This window comes from Acinonyx jubatus, chromosome B3, assembly GCF_027475565.1.
Source record: "Acinonyx jubatus isolate Ajub_Pintada_27869175 chromosome B3, VMU_Ajub_asm_v1.0, whole genome shotgun sequence".
Lineage (NCBI taxonomy): Eukaryota > Metazoa > Chordata > Mammalia > Carnivora > Felidae > Acinonyx > Acinonyx jubatus.
This window is the reverse complement of record NC_069386.1, coordinates 40,670,728-40,697,057: the sequence shown is the minus strand read 5'-3', so window position 1 is coordinate 40,697,057 and position 26,330 is coordinate 40,670,728. Positions and strand designations below refer to the sequence as shown.

General features: G+C 36.3%; 1 protein-coding gene across 12 annotated transcripts in view; it reads left to right on the top strand.

The window, feature by feature from the left end:
• USP3 (ubiquitin specific peptidase 3) overlaps window positions 1–26,330 on the top strand; it is a 105,935-nt gene that overhangs the window by 13,088 nt on the left and 66,517 nt on the right. For 7 of the 12 annotated variants that reach the window (XM_053223912.1, XM_053223911.1, XM_053223918.1 and 4 more), the window contains 2 exons: window positions 17,803–17,863; window positions 21,490–21,621. In XM_053223912.1, coding sequence (XP_053079887.1) covers window positions 17,803–17,863; window positions 21,490–21,621 — 193 coding nt within the window. Of the gene's footprint in view, window positions 1–7,936; window positions 8,003–17,802; window positions 17,864–18,972; window positions 19,091–21,489; window positions 21,622–26,330 lie in introns of those variants that run through there. The other 5 variants (XM_027067464.2, XM_053223913.1, XM_053223915.1 and 2 more) reach the window with 3 other exon arrangements.

Here is a 26,330-nt window from a genome sequence, read left to right as displayed (position 1 = left end):
TCTAGGCCTACTGTGCACTTTTTATCCTATTTTATCCTATTATTCCCTTGCTGTTCTCTTGTCACTGAGATCTCCCATTTCCTGGATCCCATTTCTTTTTCTTTCTTGGTTTATTAGACTTTTGTTGGAGTATGTTATACAGCCCCCTCCACATAGAAGGCAGATTTTTGACCCCATGCAAGCCTGACACTTTTATTCCACCTTCATACTTGATTGCTTGACTGACTATAGACTATTAGTTAGAAAAGATTTTTCTCTGAGAAATAGGAAAGTGTTGTTTCTAGGCTTCCAGTGTTGCTGTTGAGAAACCTGATGCCTTTCTGATTATTAAGACTTCACATAGTGTATATCCTTTTATTCTTTTTCTGGATGCTTTTAGGATATTCTTTTTATCCTTAGTGTTCTGAAATCTCAGAGTGATATGTGTTGGTATGGGTAGTTTTTCTTTTATTGTGATGGGTACTGAAGGGGCCTTTCAGTGTCCGTGTTTGATAGCATACTTATCTTCCCATACTCATATCTCTCAATTTGTTCTTTTTTCTTTCTGGAACTCCTATTAATTGAATGTTGGTTGTCCTGGATAGAACTTTCAATTTTCTTATCTTTTTATTTCTTTGCCCTTTGGCTCCAGTTCCTGAAATATTTCCTTAATTTTTTCTTCTATCCTTTTTATTGAATTTTGATAATCATATTTTTAATTTTCAAGAGCTTTTTCTCATTTTTCTGACCATTGCCTCTTCATATATCCTTTTGCTTTTCTGCAGTATCTTCTATTACTCCAGAGTTTTAGAATTTGTTTTAAAGTTTTTCTGTGCTTCTGTGCTACAACATTATTTGTTTCCTCTGGATTCCTCTTGTTCGTTCGTTCTTCCTTCCTTCCCTTTCTTTCTTCCTTTCTTCCTTCTTTTCTTTTCTTTTCTTTTCTTTTCTTTTCTTTTCTTTTCTTTTCTTTTCTTTTCTTTTCTTTTCTTTTCTTTTTTCTTTTCAGTAATTTCTGTGCCTAACATGGGGCTTGAACTCATGACCCTGAGGTCCAGAGTTGCATGCTCTACCGCCTGAGCCAGCCAGGTGTCCCTTTCTTTTAAAACGATTCAGACTAGGGGTTTTTTCAAGGATTTGTTTAATCTTTGTCTGTCTGTCTTCATACAAGAGTGAGGCACTAAAAAGCTTCGTGAGTTGATGGGGCTTGTTTATATTTGGCTTTGCTATGAGGTAAGGGGAACTTTTTTCATTGGAGGTGACACTGAAGATGTCTCTATGAGAACTTTTTTTTAGCTCTATTCAGTTTTTCAGTTTTCCAGTTTTCCCAGGCTATACACCTGGCCACGAATGTTCTGACATCAGGGTGTAGGAAGTTTCATGATTCAGTTGTTCCTTACAGCCCTTAGATCCATTGTTTTCAATCCTGTCCTTCTCCTGCTGTCTGCTGTGCCTAGTGTCCCTGAGCCCAGGGCCACCTCCTGTCTGCATTCTTTTCTGCTGGCAGTTAGGCTGTAGCTTCCTTTGCACTACTAAGATTCTTAAAGCTCCTCTAACTTCTTCCTGACTTCCAAAAACATGTTGAAATCTTTTGTGTGCTTTGGTTGCCTCACATGTTCTCTTTATCCTTGTGAATTATTATCAGTTTAATTCCTTTTTTGTCATTTTAGTGGGATGTTAGGAACAGGAGATTAGAGAGAAGTTGGTCTGCCATGTTTAATTTGGTGTCTATTTTTAAATGAAATATTTTAAATCTGTTTTTAGGGCAAGATCTTTGTCCTATCAAAAATGGATCTTACTAATTATCATTCAGATAGTTAAATCACTGAGACTGAACTTTTGCCTTACTCTATTTGAGTAAAAATTCAAACTCAGATTTACCTTCTCTGATGGACAGAGCAAGATATTGTTTCTATTAGAGTCAGCAGAAAAACTAGGTAGACCAGAGGGGTTTTTTGACTCTGCTTAGGAAACCAAATCGCACTCCAGACTTTGAATATGTAAAAGAAAGTTGTAAGGTCCTTTGGGCTACTACATTTAATATGTTGTAATATTTTTACTGGATTAGTTCATCATCAATATAGTGGAGTTAATGCTGGGTTCATAAAACTCTTTGGCTCTGCGCATTGGTAATTTAGCCTTGTTCCTTGTGTTTTGGTATTTTAAAAAAAGTGTGTTCTTTTTAAATTTATTAACTTTTTAAAAGTGTATTTATTTATTTTGAGAGAGAGAGAGAGAGAGGGAGCAGCAGAGAGAGAGGGGGGAGGACAGAGGATCTGAAGCCAGCGGACTCCTTGCTGACAGCAGAGAGCACAACGTGGGGCTCGAACCCACAAACCTAAGCCGAAGTCGGATGCTTAACTGACTGAACCATCTAGGTGCCCCAAAAAGTGTGTCCTGAATTGGAAGTAAAGAATAAAATTTTTTTAATCTCCCAAAACTTGTATTTTGATATAATTCCACACTTAAAGACACATTGCTAAGAATAGTACAAAGAACTCCCATGTACTTTTTTTCCCCCAAGGTTTTATTTAAATTCCAGTTAGTTAACATACAGTGTAATACTGGTTTCAGGTTTAGAATTTAATGATTCCACACTTTCAAACAACACCCAGTGCTCATTACAACAAGTGCCCTCCTTAATCCCCATCGCTTATTTAACCCATTCCCTCCCCTCTTTGTTAACCATCAGTTCTCTATGGTTAAGAGTCTTTGCCTAGACTCACCAATCATTAACATTTTACCCCATTTGTGTTATCATTTATGTATGCACCCTCTGTTTGTATATTTCCCCCCCTGAGTAATTTGCAGATAAAATGCTTCTTTGTCAATAAATACTTTAGTTTGTGTTTTTTCTAAGAACAAGGAGTTTCTTTTCAGTAAGTGTAGGATATTGGTGAAAACAGGACATTAATACTGATAGAATATTAATGGTATGCACATTCCATATTCGGATTTCTCCATTGGTCCCAATAATGTCCCTTATGTATGTCCTTTACAGCACTTTTCCTTTGTGTTACACCTACCTAGCTACCTCAGATCTAATCCAGGATCATGCATTTCATTTTGTTGTCATAACTCTTTAGTTTTCTTTAATCTGGAACCGTTTCTTGGCTTTTATCTTTCAGATCATGGTATTTTTAAAGAATACAGGCCAATTATTTTTTAAAATGTACTTCAATTTGAGTTTTTCTGATATTTTCTCATGATTAGATTCAGGTCATGCACTTTTTTCATAGGACTACTACAAAAGTAATGTGTCTTTTCAGGACATCCTATCAAGAGGTATATGATGTTGGTTTGTCTCATTTTTGGTAATGTTAGCTTCCAGTATTAAGGTCATATTTACAACGTTATTCCACTGTAAAGTTACTATTTTTCCTTTTGCTATTAGTATCTTTTTCGGAGGTCCTTTAGAATTTGTGTGTATATGCTCTTCCAAGCTTTCACCCAATAATTTAGCATCCATTGATGATTCTTGACTGAATCACTTATTAGTAGGATGGTTGCGAGATGTTGAATTTTTTTTTACGATGTTGAATTTTTAATTTGTATTTCTTCTAAATATATTAGTATTCTGTAAAGAAGAGCTTTCCTTTCTCTCCCACCTATTTATTTATTCATTTATTGTATTAGTATGGACTCATAGATTTTTTTAATTTTATTCTGTGATACTGTTATAATTTGAGGCTCATATTAGCATATATGACTAGTGGGGCAACTTAAGCTATAGTTTTGACATGTCCCTAATTGTTCTTTGAGCTCTTTCTTACTTTCTGACACAGCAGGATACTCCAGTCTCGTCTTATACTCAGCCTTCCCCAGCCTCGGAGTCAGCCATTTTTCCAAGTATTCCTTATTCTGTTTAGTGGGAGTGATGTTTGTAAACTAGGATCTCTCAGCAGATAAGAGCTAAGAAATATAAATAAATGCACATGTCTATATGTGTGTGTGTGTGTGTATGTGTGTGTGAGTTCATATTAATCCTTATAATTCCAATTCAACAACACAGGTCTGGTCTTGCCCAGTATTTCCCTTCAACAGCCTTTTCATATTTGCAATGCTCTTCTCTGACATTGAAAATCTGGTTCTCATTTTCCTCAGTATATGTACTTATTTGTTCTGTGTGCCATAATCAGAGAAAGTAGTTCCAGAACTGCTAACCCATACCATTGTAAAGAAAACCCCTTTTAACTAGAGTTCAGTATTTGTTTATAGTTATGTTTATCTGTATACTGACAATATATAAAGTATTATGCTCAAAAGCCACTTAGGTTACTTTCTGTCTTTTAATAAACTTATTTATTTGATTTACATTTGGGTTCATTTGCATTTGATTCCCATTTTGGATTTTTTTCACTTTTCTTTCAAGGCTGATTTTTATTTTACTTTTTGAATGTATAAAACATTAGCATGGTTCCAAAAGTTAAAGCTATACTGGTTGGGGGGCGGGGGTGCCTGGGTAGCTCAGTTCGGTAAGTGGGACTCTTGGTTTTGGCTCAGGTCATGATCTCGCGGTTCATGGGTTCAAGCCCCATGTAGGGCTCTGCACTGGCAGCACAGACTGCGCTGGACTTTGCCTCTTTTATTTAACAGTATACCCTGTATATCATTTTATGTTTGTAAGAATTTTCTTTAATGTTTGTTTATTTTTGATAGAGAGAGTGAGCGAGCACAAGCTGGGAAGGGCAGAGAGAGAGAAGGAGACACAGAATCTGAAGCAGGCTTCAGGCTCTGAGCTGTCAACACAGAGCGTGATATGGCGCTCAGACTCATGAGCTGTGAGATCATGACCTGAGCTGAAGTTGGATGCTCAACAGACTGAGCCACCCAGGCACCCCTCTGTATTATTTTTTAACAGCTTCATAGTACTCCATCTTTGGATGGGTCACAGTGAATTCAACAATTCTCCTGTGTTTTGGCTCCTATATTTAGGTTGTTTCCAATGTTTTACAATTACAAATAATGTTTCAATTAATAACCTTGTACAAATATGCTTTTGTATCAAGCGTATTGGAAATTTTAACTTTTTAGTTGTGTGAGCAGTAATGTGTAAGTCATTTTATAATTATATCTCAACCTGTTTGCCTGCCTGCTCATGTCTTCCCATCTGCTTTGGCCTTACAATTGTATTTAAGGCTGTTGAAGGGAAATACTGTGTTGTAATTATTTTTCTGTTTGAGAAACCTTGAAATCAGAGAGCTCTAAGTGGCCTTGGAAACATTTTTAGTCAGTACATAATAGCTAATCATATGTGTTCTGGGCCCAGTTTCATTTTAAGCAGTTGACTGCTCCTTGTGCATGCTAATCAATGCTATTTTACCACCTGAGTACGCAGACTGAACTGTTTCTGGGACTTCTTTCTTTCTCTTAATTCGTGTTAGTTTCCTTCAAGTTGTACTGCTGACTGGCCACTCTCTGGGGTTATAGAATTGCATTGGATGAGACAGAAGTGGATATTTGGGCATCTGTTTTCTCTGATGGTCTCAGAGCATTAGTCAACATTATAAACTGCAGATTTTCAAAGGAATGGCTTCTTGGATTCCCAGATAATGCTGCTGGCCCTCTCAGGTGGCTGAGGACTTCCAGTCTTTTGTTCCAATACGTGGGCATTGCAGCAGGAGGAAGACTTCTTCCTACATTAGTAGATAATCATGTAAAACGTTGGCTAGTACAGTTTCCCATCACAGGGACCATGAATGAATTATACATGTGTTGAGGTAATGATTCCCTCAGCCTAAGGGTGGCTGTAGCCTCCCAATAGATCACTTTTGGTTAAGAGAAGCCTTTTGAGTTTATGTGCATGTGCCATACAGATGTTGATCATTTTCTGTGCATGTCCTGACATGGAAAAGGTTGGAAAAGTAGGTTAGAGCACAGTCTCAAAATTAGCGTCAAAGAGCCAAAGACTTGGCTTTTTTTTTTTTTTTTTTTTTTTTTTTAATGTTTGTTTAGTTTTGAGAGGGAGAGAGAACTTGAGCTGGGGAAGGGCAAAGAGAGGGGGACAGAGGATCTGAAGCGGGCTCTGTGTTGACAGCAGAGAGCCTGATGCAGGGCTCAAACTCATGAACCGTGAGATCATGAACTGAACTGAAACCAAGAGTTGGACGCTTAACTGACTGAGCCACCCAGGCGCCCCAGGGACACTGCTTAAAGAGAATCTGGTAATAAGGTGGATAAAGAGGAATTAAATTTTAGCCTACTGGTTCATAAAAATAGGCTGAACACCATATATTTAATTTGGTGTGATTTAAAATCATTCCTATTTTCTTCTTTGCTAAAAAGAAATTTGCTAAAAAAGAGTTGGAAACTTAAAAAAAATATTTTTGTTTACCCAAAGAAAATGAAAACACTAATTCAGAAAAGATATATATACCCCCATGTTTATTGCAGTGTTACTTAGAGTAGCCAAAATAAGGAAGCAACTCAAGTGTGGACTGATAGATGAATGGGTAAAAAAGATGTTTTATACACACACACTCTCTCTCTCTCTGGAATATTACTCAGCCATCAAAAATAATGAGATCTTGGCATTTGTAGCAACATGATGGACCTAGAAGGTATAATGCTAAGTGAAGTAAGTCAGAAAGACAAGTACCATATGATTTCACTTATGTGTGGAATCTAAAAAGCAAAACAAACAAGCAAAGCAGAAACAGACCCCATAAACAGAGAACAGATTAGTGGTTGCCAGAGGGGAGGGGTGGAGAGACAGGGAAATGGGTGAAAGGGACTGGGAGGTACAGGTTTCTAGTTACGGAATGTTTAAGTCATGGGGATGAAAGGTAAAGCATAGGGCATGTACAGTGGTATTGTAATAGTGTTGTATGATGACAGATGGTAGCTATACTTGTGGTGATATAGTATAGAGTTGTCGAATCACTGTTGTATACCTTAAACTAATGTAACATTGTGTGTCAACTATACTTCATTAAAAATAAATAAATTAAAAAAAATTTTTTTAATTTTTTTTTTTAACGTTTATTTATCTTTGGGACAGAGAGAGACAGAGCATGAACGGGGGAGGGGCAGAGAGAGAGGGAGACACAGAATCGGAAACAGGCTCCAGGCTCTGAGCCATCAGCCCAGAGCCCGATGCGGGGCTTGAACTCACGGACCGCGAGATCGTGACCTGGCTGAAGTAGGACGCTTAACCGACTGCGCCACCCAGGCGCCCCAAATTAAAAAATTTTTTAAATGACTTGGCTTAGTGCATTGTATTGGATATTGGAATACCCAAGGTATATTTTGCTTGATTAGATTGGTGAGCCATCATATAATCTCTGTTCTAAATACCTTTGAGTTGAGTGTATTTCAGTGTGGTTTTGACACTTAAGTTGTTTCTGTACTTAAATATTTTATCTGTGTCATTAAGTTATTTAAACCTCTTTGCACATCTCTCAAAATGTACATCTAAAATGCATTTGCTTTCTAAACACAGTATATTTCTTTTACATTGGATATATAAAATTTAATGATTCTGACATTAAGGTGGTTATCGTACTTCAATCAGTTTTGAAATAAACTTCTTAAAATTGACTATTTTACCTCTTTCATTTGATGTTTTGAATATTATAATTTTAGGTCAGATATAGGAGGGGTTTCTGAGGGATTTTTGCTGACTTTAATGTGACTTATGTATTTGAATTTTTTTATGAAAAAGAATTGTCAGCTGCAATTCCTTTTAGTGAGTGTAAACTAAGGGAAAAAATTCTGAGAATTGGTACTCATGGTATATGTGGACATATGTTAACTGTATTATATATAATAGCAGCCACCAGAATTAACCCCTGGCAGCCATTTTATTCTTTTTAATACATTTTTGAGGGAAATAAAACTGACAGTCACTGGTGCTGTCTCTTTGTTAGGTCCTTTGCTGTGCACTTTGTATCTTTTGTCTTAGGAAATCTTTACCATAGCCATGTGAGGTTGAGGTGGTGTTTGTCCTTTATTCCAGATGAAGAAGCTAGCTCTGGAACCAGCCTCTTAAGGTAACAGAATAAAACAATGGTAAAGCTAGAAGGTAAACGTAAAACTGCTGGTTATGAAGCCCATGCTTGCTTCATTATGTCACATGACCTCTTAACATGTTTATTTTGAGTCTTTAGAATAACAGCTACATTCCTATAAGGGTTAACCTAATCATTTGGTGTATTTTTTGTGTTAAAGAAGGAAGATTTCTTTTGGCAGGGTTGAGTCAAGGGCAGATGATCAAGGCCTCTGCCTAGGTTCAACCCAAATGATATAGAAAAGAGTTCTGGCCATTGTGCCCGTCCTTTTCCTCCTCCTTCTTCTAGGCTGGCCATGCAGCAATTTTCTCAAATCCAAGAGAAAAAAGTGTGAGTACTTCCTCAGAAATCTTGGCATTCTAGATAGGATGGGGGGGACTCTTGATCCCAGCTAGAAAGGCCTGGGATCAGACATTGCTGAGTAAGATAGGGATCAAGTCAGGCTGGCTGAGGAGTATGTTAGAACTCTTAGAGCAAAGATAGAATTGGAAACAGAGAGAGTATTCATTCATAACTATTCAGTTTTTCCAATCGAACCTTCAGTAAAATCTGAGGTTACCCAGAATGCTTATTAAAGAACATATTCCTGGGGATGCCCGGCTGGCTCAGTTGGTTAAGCTTCCCATCTTGGCTTCAGCTCAGGTCATGATCTCATGGTTCGTGAGTTTGAGCCCTGCTTTGGTCCCAGCACAGAACCTGTTTGGGACCTTCTCTTTCCCTCTCTGTCTGCCCTCCCCTGCTTGCTTGCTCACTCTCTCTCTCAAAATAAATAGATAAACTTAAAAAAAAATAATCCAGAGAGACCAAAAAAAAAAAAAAAAAAGAAGGATAAGCTCTTGGGGTGCCTGGGCGGCTCAATCAGCTAAGCCTCCAACTTCGGCTCATGTCATGATCTCACAGTTCGTGGCTTCGAGCCCTGCGTTGGGTTCTGTGCTGGCAGCTGGAGCCTGTGCCCTGGTTCAGATTCTCTATCTGCCTCTCTCTCTGCCCCTCCCCTGCTCATGCTCTGTCTCGCTCTCTCTCAAAAATAAGTAAACATTTAAAAAGAACAAAAAAAAAAAGAAAAAAAAAAGAAAGTTGGACCCTTAACTGACCAAGCTTCCCAGGTGCCCCGAGGCTTTGTAGTTTTAAAGGAGAGAAAAGGAATTCTTGCAAGTGTCCGTAACACTTCCATAAGAATCTTTATTCAGAATTTGGGGTTGCTATGGGAATAGTGTTTTTGAAATTTGAAGTTTGTTTTTATAATATAGGGCAACATTAGAAGTGATTTTTGTGCTCAAATAAGAGTTAGGTTGTCTTATGGTAGTGACAGCACATCTGGATTTGAGTTATTAAAATATTGAGAGGATATAGAAAGAGCCAGTCCCAGAGATGATGGCAGTTTAGTTGATGATAGACCACCATGTCTTTACTCTCTTACTACCTCTATTGCAGAGAGGATAGTCTAGCCTTTATATAATTTTGATTCCTATGGGTAGAACCTTTTGAAGGTTCCCATCCTCACTTCTCTTAAACAATGTCAATCATTCCAGTGAGTTTGGTAGGTGTGAGTGATGGATGCTATATCACTGATAGCTCTCTTTCTAGATGTGGTTTTCTGGTATCTACTGCTGCATAACAAAGCTACATGTTAATAGCTTAAAGCAACCATTTTATGTTGCTTATGATTTTGTGAATCAGGAATTCAGGAGGAACTTGGCTTGTGTTGCATCTTATGGAGTACCTAGGGCTGGAGCCGTCTTCTTCCAAGATGGCTTAATTCACATGTCTGGTGCTTCTGTGCTCCATAGTCTCTCTCCCTTTCCAACCCCTGATCCCATGGTATCATATTCTCCAATATCTCTCCATGTGGTGTGGGTTTCTCATAGTACGTTGGTCTCAGGATGATCAGACTCCTTAGATGGTGGCTGGCTTTTCTAAGAGTAAGCATTCCAAGTAATATCAAGAGTAAGCTGTCAGTTTCTTAAGGTCTGGACTTGTAAATGGATACAGAGTCTCTTCTCTTATATTCAGTTGATCAGGGCAGTTACAGAGCCTGCCAAATTCAAAGAATGAGGACATAGACCTACCTCTCGATGGAAGGAATTTCAGTGAAAGTATTTGTGGCTATCTTTAATCTATCACAGGGCCATTAAACAGGAGAGAAGGATTATGAGAAATACTGAACCGTGACTTTACCAGAAAACAATTTACTTATTTAATGATTCAGGAGAGATTAATGGATTGCTAGTCTTGAATAAGAAGGGGAGTGAGCAGGAGAGAGCTGCCAGAAGGAGGAAGGTAGAAAAGGTTCTTATGGGGCAAAGTGGAAAGGTGACCAAGGTATGCTTTGCTTCATAATTGTTTTCCCTGCCTTGGCCCTGAACTCTTTGTTCTGTGATCTTGGCCTTGAGTCCCTCCCTGCCACTTCTTTCCCGTTTGGATTTGATGCTCATGCTTGGTGGTCATCGTCGTCACCATCATCATCTTCTCCTCCTCCTCCTCTGCACCCTCCTTCCTCCCTCCTCCTCCTCTCCCTCTAGTATTTGGACCTCTGCCTAGTCTCCCAGGCTTACTCCTTTGGCCCTTGGCACCTCCCATTGCTTTTTAAGAGAACTCTCCTATTTCTCTGTTCCTTGGGAACCCGATGCCCACTCCCAGAATGAGCAGCATTGGGTGATGGGGTGTGACAGACCATGATTTTGGCTGTGTTCAAACTGCTCTGGCACCTTTGGCATTTGATTAGTATAGCTGGATTTCTTCTTTTCTGGACTACATTGTGGCCCAGTTCCTGCTGTCTTTATGTGACTTTACCAACTCTTTTCTCCCAGTGATTTCAGAGGATTCGAGTTGAAGATAGGAGAGACTTCAGAACTTGTAGCATAGAATAGGCTTGTGAACATATGGTTCAAATAATATTTATGGTATAAAGAAGATTATATGCCTTGCTCTTAAATATCTAAAAATACATTAGTTAGAGGGTAAGCTGGTTTAGTCCTAGAATATTGTTCTACTTATATTTACTGGAATACTCATAGAATTTTTATGATAATACTGCTCTGTTCTTCAGTTTCACAGGGAATAACACTTTTACTATTGACACTTTTGTGTAATGTGTATGTGTGTGTGTTTTGAATAACAGCTGCAAAAATTTTGTTTTCACTGATTATATTTTTAGAAACCCGTAAGTTGTAGTCTTGGATTTTGATTTAACTTACCACTCATGCTTAATAATTTAGAATGAAGTCTGTTTCATTAGGACAACTTTATATTATCAGCATCTTTAAATTTAAGCCATTTAAAAATTTTACTATACAAGTAGTAATGGTTTCTGAAAAACTTCAAACACTGTAGTAGAAAATAGGCCCATGTGGCTCCAATCCCCCATCCCGTTTGTTTTACATAACCACTAACAGTTATATACTATATAACTTTTCAGACTTTAAAAATTCCGTAAACAGGTATATAATATACACACGGAAACACATAGTATAAAATCTTTCCAAAAATATGACAACCTTCTGGACTTACTGCTTTATAGCCATCCATGCCTTCAAACAGAGTTTGATTTCCAGTTCTGTCACTTACTAACTTAGCAAGTTACATAACTTGTCTATGCCTTAGTTTGCTTATCTGTACAAAGAATAATATATTCCTTATTGGATTTTAGAGGATTAGATTAAGTAATATTCATAAAGTGGTTGCCATGGTGCCTGATACATAGTATGTCCTAGATAAATATGAATTAGATAAAAGTGAACTTGCTTTTTTTTTTTAATTTTTTTTTAACATTTATTTATTTTTGAGACAGAGAGAGAGCATGAACAGGGGAGTGTCAGAGAAAGAGGGAGACACAGAATCTGAAACAGGCTCCAGGCTCTGAGCTGTCAGCACAGAGCCCAACGCGGGGCTTGAACCCACGGACCGCGAGATCATGACCTGAGCCGAAGTCGGACGCTTAACCGACCGAGCCACCCACACACCCCTGAACTTGCTTTTTAAAAAACCCGTATTGTGGATGTTTTCTTATGGCCTGGTAATATTTTTAGAGTGCTACACTTAAAAAATTTTGTGTGTGTTTGGGGGGAGTAGTGTTCTGAGTTTTACTGTCATAGCAGCGTGTTTGTCTATAACAGTTTTATACAGTGATTCCATACACTTTATAACAGTTTTATACAGTGATTCCATACACTTACACTTCCTACCCCTTACTGTTGAAGTGAGTTGCTGTTACTGATGGGCGATGTGGTGGGAATGTGTTCGCCTCTCAAGTGGTGGGAGGCAGGAAAAAAAGCTGAAAACCATTGGTTTAGAATTTTATACTACATTAGCAATTAATCCTTGTGTTAGGCCTTCAGATTAGGTGGAGAGTAGAGTTGGGAGACTTCTGCCTATATGGGAAGATGACATTGTTTCATTTTTTTCCTTATATTCTTTGACTAATTTTATGATTAGAGAGGACATGCCTATCGCCTAGTCTTCATTTTACAATGAAGAAATAGACCCAGAATAGTAGTGATGGTCTCAAAAAAATTTTTTTAAGTAGGCTCCATTCCCAGCACTGAGCCCAATGAGGGTCTTGAATTTATGGCCCTGAGATGAAGAGTCAGACACATAACCGATTGAGCCACCCAGACACTCCTGATATTCTCAGGAGTTCTCTGGTTCTAGTAATGGTAGAACCAGGACTAGAATCTTGGTCATTGGATCCTCACCTTTCTGAATTCTTAAGAAGGTAAAGAGCCTCACTTTGAGTTGAAGCAACTAGTGAGTAATGGATGCACTATAGGTGGCTTGCCTGTCAGTGCTGTATGCTTGAACTATTTTGTGGGTAGAAACAGTGACTAAGTTGTATCATAAGCATTGGTGCATGATGTTTTATTAAAAACATTTTTAGAATTTCATGAGAGTTGTTGATAGGCTTTGAATATCAAATGTACTGTATATTATTAGGTTCTAGGTAGTGAGTACTAAGGATATTGGAGATCAGTGGTTATGTGGAAAGAACGTTGTATTCAATGTGGATGCCATCTTGTCTTGTGAACGAACTCCTTGTCTTCAGAACACAAGCTGAAAACATTTGTGTGTAAATGACCCTTTAAGCACAAAATGGGCCCCTAGTTTTCTGCCTTTCTTTATCTCTTGATAAAGGAGCACACTACCATTCCTTTTGCAAAAGTAGTTAAGAAATAAAATCATTTTGGTCATAGATCACTTGGATGCCTTCCCTCTGCCTGTGTGCCCTATTAGTTCTCACCTCCTGGTTTCCAGGAGAGTTAAAACTTTGGGGCTTTTAGGAAGAAGATCTGGCATGAGCATGTTTTAGAGGCTGGTGCTCCTTCACCCCTCTCAGCATATGTGTTATAGCTTCTACCTTCTGGAGACTGGCTCTAGCCAGGAGAAGATCAAGACTCTCTACCTCCAAAAAGGCCCTTTTGCCAAACTGTAGAGTTTGTGGCTGAGGTGAGAACAGGGCCAGAGGAAGGTTGTGATGCCATAGTTGAAGGAGGAGAGTAGAGGGAGCCTAGTTAGTACCAACCTCTGAGCTGAGATGCCCAAGCTTAGCTTACAGTTGGAAGAATCCAAATAAATTGGAGAGATTGGTGAAAGAAAGAGTAACTTTGAGGACATTTTATAATCTGAGTAAAGGCAAAACTCCATTTATGAGATCCAGTGACTCTGTCGTGGCCAAGTGTAACTGAGAAATACACCACCTGACTTCCTTGCCTTGATATCACCTTTAAGTATAATTAGGTGTAATAAAAAGAGCTCTAATAAGTTCTTAGATTTATCTTTTTAAACTTCTATAAGTTTCTATCCTTATAACTGTTTCTGTCAAGTTCTAGCATTTAAGATTTAAAAAAATAAAACCTCTTCAGTTTAATATTTTTATTTTTCACTGAATAGATAGTATGAATATTCATAGCTTAAAAACATTTTTATCAACTCTGTGGGGTTGTGTTTTAAAAAAAAAACATATATATGTATATATATGGTCGACCCTTGATCAACACAGGTTTGAACTATGTGGGTCTACTTATATGTGGATTTTTTCAGTAAATATAGTGTAGTACTGTAAATGTGCTTTCTCATGGTTTTCTTAATATTTTCTTTAGCTTACTCTTACATAACATACAAAATATATGTTAATGGACTGTTTATGTTATCACTAACACTTACAGTCAACTATAGGCTATTAGTAGTTAAGTTTTTGGGGAGTCAAAAGTTATATATGGATTTTTGACTGTGTGGGGTTGGGACCCTAAACCCTCCCTGCATTGTTCAAGGGTCAACTGTATATTATTTCAGTTACATTATGGTTCATCTAGCATTTTATAGAAGAGCCTGGGAAACTTCTAATACTGTTTCCATGGAAAATATGTTCATCCTACAGGTAAACTTTTGAAACTCATCTGCCTACAAATTGAGACTACCTTTTATAATAAGATAGTGCCCCTTAAGGTGATAAAATAAATAATTTTAAAATTATTTGTAGTGTTCTTTTATTCATGCTATGTCTTGTTCTCAACAACAATTGAAAGTTAGTTTAATGTACCCCTACAATGGGGTACATTAAAGGTTCCTTGTTTGGAAGTGCCTGGGTGACTCAGTCAGTTAAATGTCCGACTTTGGCTCACGCTATGATCTCATGGCTCGTGAGTTTGAACCCCGTGTTGAGCTCTGCTGACAGCTCAGAGCCTGGAGCCTGCTTTGGATTCTGTGTCTCCTCTCTCTCCTCTTCCCCTGCTCATGCTCTCTCTCTCTTTCTCTCTGTCTTTGTCTCTATCAAAAAGAAATGAACATAAAATTTTTTTTAAAAAAGGTTTTTAATTTGGATAAGGTATGTACAAATGGTGACTGTTCCCCAACACAGTGCAATAAGTGGCTTCAGAATGTCTCATCATACCCTATTCTCTATAGTTTTTTAGCTTTCAGGTATTTTTTTGGTGTTAAAGTATTAAGCCCTCAGAAAGCACTGTCATTTAAATAGCCAAGACCAACCTTCTTACTGTAAAGATTCATGTTAGAAGAAGTCAGGTTTCTTAACTTAGGAAGTGAAGTCTTTTTTGAGTTTTATTAAAAGGCACAGTCACTTTTTGCAGTATTTCTGAAAGTCAATACTTTATTTTCTTTTATTCTCTTTCTTCATCCCTGTGTAACATACCTGTTTATTTACCTACTTATTTATTTTATTGAGGTACAATTCACATAACAAAAGTAACCATTTTAAAGTGAAAAATTCAGTGGCATTTAGTACATCTACAGCCATGACCTCTATCTAGTTCTGGGACATTTTCATCATCTCAAAATAAACTCTATACCCATTAAGTAGTTACTCCCATTTCTTTTTGCCCTAGCCTCAGGGCAAAATTTGCTATTTTAAAATTTGATATTGAGAAATTAAAAAGCTAATAAAACTTTTTGAGTTAATTGAGATGTTATAACACAAGATGTAGAATATGTTGTTCTAAATTCATCAGCATGCAGAAATGCATTTAATATGCTGACAGTGGAGAAATTAGTTTATAAAGTTGTATGTGCTGTGTGTATATTTCCAACTATAAGGAGGAAAAAGGAATACTTAGTAGAAAACACACCAAAGTGATAGTGATATTACTCTAGATTTTTTTCTCATTTAAAAGAGGAAAAAAAGTTTCCATAATTAAAATGAAAACAAACTCTAGATAGTTAAAAACTTGGGCCTAAACTTACTGTTGTAACATAATTACTTATTTCAGGTTAATACTAAACTTCAGCAGCTCCCCCCACCCCCGATTGAGTTATGTGTTTCTTAGTATTTAATAAGAGAAAAAGATTTGCTGGAGGAACAAAGTTATAGTATTCATGGTTTTTCAGTCCTCCAGTTATATCTCAAACCATGAATACCTGTTTTGAGTAAGCTGTGTTCTAATTTATTTTCCTTTAAAAAATATATACTTTAGAACTTTCTTTTCAAACTATAAAAACATCATATTCCTGTTGATATAAATCAAATACCATGGGGGTGTACAAATGAAAAGCTAACAGTCTCCCCTCAAATATAGTCTTCTCATGTACCTGCCTATAATAATTGCTGTTAGTAGTTTGGCTAGAATTCTTCATGGCCTTTTGGTCATGTGGCTTACATGCCACGTATAATAAAATTGGACCCAATCAAGTAAAAACCTCAAATGCCTTCAGGATGGCCCTGGCAGTTACTGTAAAGGTGTTAATGCATTAAGGAAAGGTAGGAACCTTGCCTGCTGGAAGGAAATTTTACCACACAAAGCTTTCATATTCAAGAAAGGTTAGAGCCCTGTGTTGGCCAGACAAGCAGAATCCCTTGGGCAGTGTATCACTGTGCTTTCCTATTCCTTGCCCACCTCTTCCCTGCCATACAAATATAGAATGAATGTATGTCAGAGATTTATTTAACTCATTAATGAAGGAAACAGCAGGATGATAAAGCTGATTTTAAGAGCATTTGAGGAATTGAGTGCATGTAGATATTGAAGAAAGAACATTGAAATAAATTGTTAAACTTGATGTAAAATTGGTTAATGTCCTATATAGTAGTAAAACCATTACTTTTGGAGTGTGCTGGACAGATACATCTCAAAAATCTACCTGTTTACCTCTAACTTCATAGAATTTGGGTCCTAATCAACAATAAACAGTAGTCAAACAGTAGTACTATAATTAAAATCTTTGGGAGGACCTCTTAATGCTTCATTACATGTTGAAAAGGCCAATGGTTCTTGATTAACCTCATTTCAAGTTTTGGTCAGTTTTTCTTACCAGCCAGAAAGGCCTGTTGTAATGTGTAAGGCAAGAATAGTACAGTAAGGACCAGGATTTGGAGGAGCTTAAACTAGGAAATTTGAACTTTCAACAGATGTTTACTGAGTACACACTGTGTGCCAGGCAATGGATTTATTATACTCCTGAGTGTGTGGTTGTGCCATGGTGCCCCTCCCATACCCCTAGGAGGTGGACTTATGGTTCTCAAGGGGTTGTATTACGGAGTCACCTGAGAAGCTACTTTTCTCAAAATACACGTGTTCTTTGTCCTCTTTCCCCACCCCAATGTAGATATCTTTGCCTGAGTAAAACATAGGCGTTTTGAAATAGCTTTGCACGTGATTTTTGTGTCTCTTCTTTTTGAAAATCATTGTTATGTTTATTGGGCTTTTTTTTAATTGAATAGGTAAACAGTAGGCAAAATTATAAGCAGTATTTAAAAAGTTTTCATGCTTTTCTTGCCTGTCCCATCCTTATAATAAACTAAAATAATGTCCTGATTTACCCTCAGCAAGAATTATATGCAGTTGTCCTATTTAGAATTGAATTTCATGCAACCAAGACATTCATCTGGGAAGAGCTGGGTTTAGTCTTCCTAATTGTATCTTTAGGCTTTGTCTCCAACTAAGTAAACTGAAAGAATTGTCATTTATATTAGTATATAATCTGCCTGGCAAAGACATGTGATTAAAAAGTTAGACTTAAAAAATGTTTTTAAGAGAAAATAGACTGTCATTAGCTTGTTGGAGACTGGTAAAAGTGAATAAGTAATAAAGGAAAAATGTGTATGTTCTTAACTTGTGATTGAACTGTTTGAGTCAACAATTAAAATGAGCAGCTGCTGTGGACATGCATTTCAGTTCTTTTCAGTGTAACTTTAATTAGGCAGCCATTCTGTGTACATGCACTCACAAAGCAAGGATTTAGGATTTCAGTACACCTAAGCAGCCATGGAATTTATAACTTAATCACAGGATATGATATTATAGATTAGGGGAGAAACTGGGAAATAACATGATACAATTGGTATATTGTGTATTTTTCTTTTTATTAGTGTGCCGGTCCAACAAAAGCCCCTGGGTCTGTTTGACTTGTTCAAGTGTCCACTGTGGAAGGTAGGTGACATACTTATTACCTCACTACCCTACTTGATTTTTTCAATTTGCCTTTAAGCTTTATGTCAAAGTTTTATTGATTTGGATTATCAACACCATTGCTTAATCATAGTCTGTAATTTCTCTGTATGGCTTCCCTCTCCTAATACAGTCTGTTTGCTCAGTGATAAAACTGAGGAAAATCTAGGGGGAAAAACCTTTGTATTGATACTCAGAAGAATTAATCTGATGATCAGATAATCTAGTAATATTTGATTAAAAAGATGAAATGAGAGAACTTCAAAATCTTTAAATAAAAGTTTACCTTATGGTTGTTTCTTAAACCTTTTAATAGGGTAAATTCAAGCATACACAAAAGTAGAGAGATAATATAATTGAACCCCATTACTTTCATCACCCAATTTCAACAGCTGTCAATACGTTGCCTGTCTTATTTCTTCTATTCCCTATACCATGCCTGGCTTTACTAACTTTTGAATCAAATTCCAGTTATCACATCATTCTTCTGAAAACAAAATAACAAAATGTTTACAGATAAAGAGTTCCCTTTATTACAGATAAAGGAATCCCCTTGAAAATGATCTCACTGTGGAGTTCATTATTAATTGGTGTCTAAGATGTACCAACTGTTTCATTGTTCCATTAATACATTTTTTGTTTTACGAAAAACTCCCACCCCCACCCCCCAATTCTGGTTCAAGCCTAGCTTTTCCTCCCCATTCTTGGCTTCAAAATGATGTTACTTAAATACTTTGATAACTCTTTTCTTCAAACTCAAATAAATACCAACCTTTGTGTTCTTTTACCTTGGCAGTAGCACATTTATTCCTATTGCTCTCTTAACTTAGAAAATCCACTTTGAATTTACTTAGAACGGGAAATCATACTGTCACACAAGTCGAAATATACTTTGTATTTATTAGGACTATTTCCCCATTGTTATTTTTAAATCTTCATTGCATGAAGAAAGCATCTATGTTCAGTTCACTTTTGATTTTTTACATTTTGAGTCGTGGAATTGAGTATTTTTTCCATGTACACTTAAAAGTACGTTTGGAAAATGTTACTGCATATCTTAATTGTGGCTGTTGTGGTTTTGAAATCTCTAGGATTTGGGGAACCTGAAAATACTTTGTACAGATAACATTTTTTTTAAAAAAAGAAGAAAAGTACAAGCACTTAAATTCTGCACTTGAAGAGACAGATTCCTCTCCTAGATTTTGAGAGGTGAGAATTATAATGCACTAAAATTTATGTAGTTCTGTTCTCCAGTTGTCTCATAGTGCTCTACGACCTAAATCTTGAAGGTCACATGCCAGCAAAAAGACCTAACAAACTCGCAAAAATTGGAGAGATTAATATTCTTAATAGCAAGCAACAAACAATTCTCTTAAGTAGGTTTTGGAAAAACAAAATGAAAAATTTCTAGACTCTGCAGGTAGTCTGTTTCTAATTGCAAGCAGTCTTAAATTTAGAAATTTTACATAGTTTCGGAGAAATATGATTAAATAGATTAAACAGATAATGAGAGTAGCTTGTGTTTGGTTCTTCATTTTACATAGCTGATTGGTTAATTTTCTTTTATGTAATCCTGGGTATTGATTGCCAAGGGTTCTGATTTTCAGTAATTTTAGGCCAGTTGTCTGCAGAAAGTCTTAAATTGAATATTCCTTTAACTAGAAAACATAGTTTGTCAGTAGCATATTTGATTTATGTAATTTAGTTGGCCTTCACGACATCATCCTGTTTATTTTTCAAATTTTTGTGATTGTTAGAAGTCTGTGATATATACATTGATGCTTTTCCTTCTTAGACCAAATTGTCCAGTTAAAATCTAATCTAAATGAGAGAAATACTTGTTTTTTTATGTTATTCATCTTATACGTAACTGTTAACTTCTGAGTGATATATTTGAATATTACCCAAAACATTGCTAATCTTAATGTCAGCAGTAATACACTTCCTACTTTTCAGTGATGTTTTACAGTAACCATTGAAACCTCTAGTACATTGAAAGACTATAGTGTGGTGGCTAAGTGAAGTATACGTACTATGTACAGATGACCAGTTTTCAAAGACTTAAAGTAATGCCTTATTATCATCATTCAGTACTGCTTTTTCTTTGATTTGGAAGGTGCTCATTATAAATAGTAGTTGTGTTTCTCGACAGTATAAATTATATAAGCATAGGAAATTGAGGTAATTAGATGTTGAACCTATATGATGCCTTGGAATTTAAATATTGGGTGTTTCTTGACCTATGCGACGTATGTGCGTAATATGACCACTTTCTAAGCACAGAGGTTAAGTAACTCGTCTAAGTTCACGATGTCTAGCATGTGACAAGGTTACTTTTGAAGCCAGGAAGTCTAGTTTTTGAGCTTATACTCTTAATCATTATTTTATTTTAAAATTGCTTTATACCTTTGTGGACAGAGGACTCATATACACACAAGTTTTGGTTATGTTTACTATGATGAAAAAAACAGGGGAAAAAAAACATCAAAGTTTAAGGTGAGGTTGTAGTGCCTCTGATGCTTCCAGCTTTCCTAGGGTAGAGGCTGGACCTGAAGTTCATCCTCCCTATTTACCCCAACTGTCCTACTTTCCCCAAGGTGAGTGTTGCTCCTAGTATAATTGAGATGCCTCATGACAAAATGTTACTTTAATTCTCTGAGTATGTTTATTTTGGTACCATTTAAACAACATTTGTTTTGACTGAGTTTTCAATTAGGCCTTGCCTTCTATAAATCGACTACTGTCTAGGGACTGGGAAATTTTGTTTTATAAGGTCTTCACAGTACTGGTCAGTTACAACATAGTACAATATTTAGGCGGAGGTTGAGAGGAATTTGGGTGTACACCATACGCATTATTTCAGTTTCATTCTGCCTTCTGTAATACATTGATTTATTAAATCTGAGTTGGAAAGTATTAGGAGATTTTTATGAATATAGTTGACCTTTGATTGTCTTTGTCCATGTAAAGAAATAAGTTTATGTAGGTTTAAGATGATTTGTACTTTCTGTTGTTTCCAAACAGATGTGTTTCCATATGAGTGGAACTAATTATTTAGGCATTCGAATACAAGATCTGAAGCCATATTGATGAGAAAGAGACAGAAGATGATCTTGTTTCCATATCTAACTTTCACCTTTTATATTAAGCAGCAGTCCAGGCATAACCTATGGTCCTTTGGGAAGTGGTTGAGTGATTTAGTTTACAGAGTTCACCTTTGAGAACAACCTGAGTTGGGGGTTAGCAGTCTGAGAAAAGCTTAAAAAAAGAAAAAAGCTACAGCAAAAGCATTAGCGAAGGGGTTGATAAGTGATAATGTCAATGGTATTGAAACTGATTTGCATAGATGATGCTTTTCCTTGCCTCACCCTAATCTGTGTATAATTAAAAGTTGACTGTCATGTTTGATTGTAAAAAAGCATATTTTAAGCACTCAGCTTAATAAATCACTATCCAATTGAATGCTTTTATAGGACTGAGTACTCTTAAAAGGAGGAATTCTTTCTCATTCTAGTTTGATTATCATCTGATTTTATTGTCATCTGCTACTATTTTAACTTCCAAAGTAATATTTGGGTTAAAATAAATTTTTATTTGGTTTTTATAAGGTATGTGAATGGCCATGCAAAAAAACATTATGAAGATGCACAAGTACCCTTAGCTAATCATAAGAAATCAGAAAAGCAAGATAAACCTCAGCACACAGTGTGTATGGATTGCAGTAGCTACAGTACGTACTGGTAAGTATTAGTATTTTCTGGAAATGATATTCCTTACTCAGTGTGCAAATGTTGTCTCATTTTCCTTGCTCTCACCTCTTCCCCATCGATCTCTAAACCAGTGCTGCTGCCATTACCTCCTTTTTGTTCTGTTAGGACTCATAGGGGATTGGAGCCATTAGGAATGCCTGTCCTTATTCATTCAGTTTTTACTCTGCATTGTTCCCTTCAACTTCTGGGCCTCCTTCTCTTTCCCACCCCCTCTGTTCCTTGTTCATCTCAGTAAACTGCAGGGCAATGAAAAGCATTTGTTTGTGGTTCTTTATAATTCTTTTTCTTGTTTTGTTTTTAATTGAAGAATATTATGATACAAACTTCTGTTAAAAACAAACAAACAAACCAAAAAACAAAACAAAACAAAAAAAAACCCAAGCATATCCTTTTACTGTCTGGGTAACATTTTGTTATGTAATCTTAAAAATGTAACTTCTTTTTAAAAAAACTGTTCTGACACTCTCTCTTCTCCCAGCACAGATGCATTCTCTTCTCCTCCTCTGTAGATAAATGTTAAGGATTTCATGTGTAGCCTTTCAGGCTGTGTTTTGTTTTGTTTTGTTTTGTTTTGTTTTGTTTTGTTTTGTTTTGTAAATATCACATCCTTTAAAATATTAGAGTCCCTGTTCTCTCTTTGTAATATAGTATACATATATGTTTCATATAAATGGCAATGAAAGAAGTATCGATTTTTGTGACTACTTAGAACTAGGTTATTTAGTTTACAGTAACCTTTAACAATTCATATCCATTTGTTATACTCAGAAGGTCACTGTTTTTGCAGTTTTAACTTCAGTGTTAAGCAAATGTTTGTCGTCGACTAGTAAATTATGATGAGTAATTCTTTACTTGTTTTAATCAGTTTACTCTCAATTCAAAGGTTTTTGACATTGAAGGGGGGAAAAAGCCATTTGAAGGATCCCTTTGGAGATTTTTTTTTTTGGCCATACAGCCCTTGAATGTCACATGAAAGCAGTACTGGGTGCGGATGGGGATTTAAAGTCTAAATACCACTTTTGATTCACACTCTACTGAAGTTTTGTGCTAATCTTTTCTATATCATCCTTAGTTGGTTATTGTATTGTAGAAAAATGTCCATTAAAAGGAGGAAAGAATGGCTTCCCATCCTTAAAATTTTTACAGGTTGAACATTATTAAATTGTGGCTACTGAATAAATATCTTAAGATTTAGTCATTTAGACTACTACTGTTTCGGTGGAAGATGTCCAGACCTGGAAGAGAGAGAAGCTGGAGGTAGATAAAAATAAAAAGTTTCAATAAAAATGAAAATCTTGCCGAGATTTTGACACATGGGCTAGTGCTCAGTTTATTGTTATTTGCTGTTGTAAAACACTGCTTCCTATGAAAGTTAAGCATTAGCCAGGCTTTTAAAGTGTTCTCATTAGTTTTTCCTCTTTTCCTTCAGGACACTTACATACTAGAATGAGGTAGCTACCTAATTGACAGAACCATGTTTCTTTAAGACTATTTCTTTTAGTGAGTGGAAATTAAGATCATTCTTTAGGTATAATCTCACAATCATTGTTGTGAGTCAGATCAATCTATACATACCAGATATTGAAAACACACATTTTTCTTCATTTTCATTTAGCAGTGTGCATGAAATGTTAAATGGGGAAGTTTGGAAATACAATTCAATCTCTGTGTGCTATGTAAAAAGTTTTCAGTGGGTTTTCTTGCAGCTGGTAAGATTATGAGGAAACAGTAACTCTTTGAGGAAATTTAAAAAATTATCATAATGGAGTGGAATTAATATTCATAGGTCTATTTAAAAATATGTTGTATACTTCAGTGTCTTTATTTGTAAAAATACATTTGAGACTTTATGAATTTTGAAGGAATGCCTTTATTAACCAGAATTGCAATTTGATTTATTTTATGTTGGTATAATATGCTAAAGTACGTGTGGTTTCATGGCTGAATTGGAATTAAATGACAGATGTTTAAAAAAAAATTTTTTTTAATGTTTTTTACTTTTGGGAGAGAGAGACACACGAGCGTGAGTTGAGGAGGGGCAGAGAGAGAGAGGGAGACACAGAATCTGAAGCAGGCTCCAGGTTCTGAACTGTCAGCACAGAGCCCAACACAGGGCTTGAACTCACGAACCATGAGATCATGACCTGAGCTGAAGTCGGACACTTAACTGACTGAGCCACCCAGGTGCCCCTTAAATGGCAGATCTTGGGGAATATACACCATGGCAGAGCCTTCTTGGCCAATTGCCAGTCTTTTGTGTGAAGTTATACAGAGCTGCAAGTGTATGGACGCTCAGAGCTTCTGAAATGTAGGAAGGGAACTGCATCTGGTCACATTACTGTATCATTTGGGGGTTTAAAAACAAAATGCCAGGGACTCACCCTGTAGCAGGATTACACTGATGCCTTAAAAGAAATCTGTGATCGTTGCAAACTGAGAAAGCTGTACTCTAAATTAAGTTTCCTCATACCTCAGTGTGATTAAGAAAGAAATGAAAAAGGATTTCTTCTTTCTGTATGAATGTGTGTGTGTTATTTTCTAGTACACTTCAGTAATTTCACTTCAGTTTATAAATTTTCCTTGCCCATAAGTTTCTTGTGGTTAGACTCAATGATTTGCTTCGTTGGTAAAATATTGGTGCATTAGTTTTAACTTTATTATTATTACCGTGGTCAAAATTTTTTATTTTAGTTAATGTTAAAGCTCCTTTTCCATGTGCTCTGTACTCTAAAGAAGTTGAAACATGCTCTTGAGAAACATGCCATATCTTTATTTCCCCTTTCCAAGAGTCCCTGCCCTGTCTTATCTTTGCATATCCTTCAGTGAAGTTAACCACTGAACTCTCCCCAGTCCCTCCTCCCAGCTTCTATTGTAGCTAGATGTAATCGCTCTTAAACTCATAGTTCTTGGGATACTTGTAATTTCCTGCTGTGCATTAGGTTATTTGTAAATGTCCTTGGTGACTGCAGGAACCATATGTCAGATAATCTCTTCCACGCTACTCAGTGTCCGGTGCAGAGAGGGCAGTATATGTTTGAAGGTTTGTATTTTGTTATGTATCTTCCAAAAATGGGGAAGGTTACATCACATCTATAATATCGTGTCCTTTGGTCATTTTGGAGGACTGAATAGCCATGGAAAATCTTTCTCCAAGAAGACCTAAATCATGGCAAGTGTGAGCTATTTTATTTACCTCCCAAGAGGGACACCTTGCTACAGCTCCCTTCACTTCTCACATAAACAGGACATCCGGAAGAAGTTCATATCATCCAAACAGAACAACATAAAATGGGTCACTGTTTCCAAAGAGGGAAAGCGACACCAAAAGGAGTAATTTTGATTTGACGCAGACCTACTCATTTAGGAGATCAGTCAGCTAAACTGAGCTTTGAAGTCAAGTGAAGATTTCTATAAAAATGAAAATCTCCCCCAAAATGAAAATCAGTCCCACAAGGGCTAGTGTTCACTTTTATTATTTAAGTAATTTATTTTTTCCTCACACCCCATCTTCTCTTTCCAGTCAGTAAAAATGGAATTGTATGTGGTATACGTTCTTTTATCACAAAGAAACTAAGATTAAAATTAGGAACTTTGATTTCTTATGTAGATATTTGGAGTTAATAGTTTTTAAATACTGAACAAATAGCTTTTGACATCTGACATAGTCTTGCTGATTCCGATCCTTATCAACAGTAACTGAATTTCTGAGGATACAAAAATGTAAAAGGAATATTAAAACTAAGTTACTAGAATTTTTCTTTTCTGGCAGGTAATGTTTTAAGGCACTCTTTCACACAAGGAAATATTATGAAATGTTAAGCAATTCATTTGTTTAGAAAAAAAGACTTGTATTTCAGATTTTAAACACCTGTAACAAATAGTTTTAACTAAAACTAGTAAAAATAAAGCTCTTATTTGTGGACTTAAATTGATACCGAATTGTTCTCAAAGAAAATTGTGATTGACTATTAAAAAGGGGAACATCTTTTGACTATCTTTATAAACAGTTTTGGTACAAATTTTCAGTGATGTAAAGATTAGAGAACAGGAAGAGTTTTGTTTATTTAAAAACAGCATTTTGAAGTTTATTTATTTATTTATTTTAATATGAAATACATTGTCATATTGGTTTCCATACAACACTCAGTGCTCATCCCAACAGGTGCCCTCCTCAGTACCCCTCACTCACCCTCCCCTCCCTCCCACCCCCCATCAACCTTCAGATTGTTCTCAGTTTTTAAGAGTCTCTGATGTTTTGGCTCCCTCCCTCTCTAACCTTTTTTTTTTTTTTTCCCTTCCCCTCCCCCATGGTCTTCTGTTAAGTTTCTCAGGATCCACATAGGAGTGAAAACATACGGTATCTGTCTTTCTCTTTATGGCTTATTTCAGTTAGCATAACACTCTCCAATTCCATCCATGTTGCTACAAAAGGCCGTATTTCATTCTTCCTCATTGCCGTGTAGTATTCCATTGTGTATATAATCATTTTGAAGTTCAAAAAGAACTTTTTTAATAGAGGTGTTCTGAAAACATAAAGGGCTCTTTCCTAATAAGCTAGTACTTGTTTGCTTTTAACAAAGGATATAGATTTTCTCTGCAGGTATTGTTCTAATTTTCCAAAATTGGCCTATTTGATGGCAGTACATTAGAATTTAATAAAAGAATTTAAAAATAAGCTT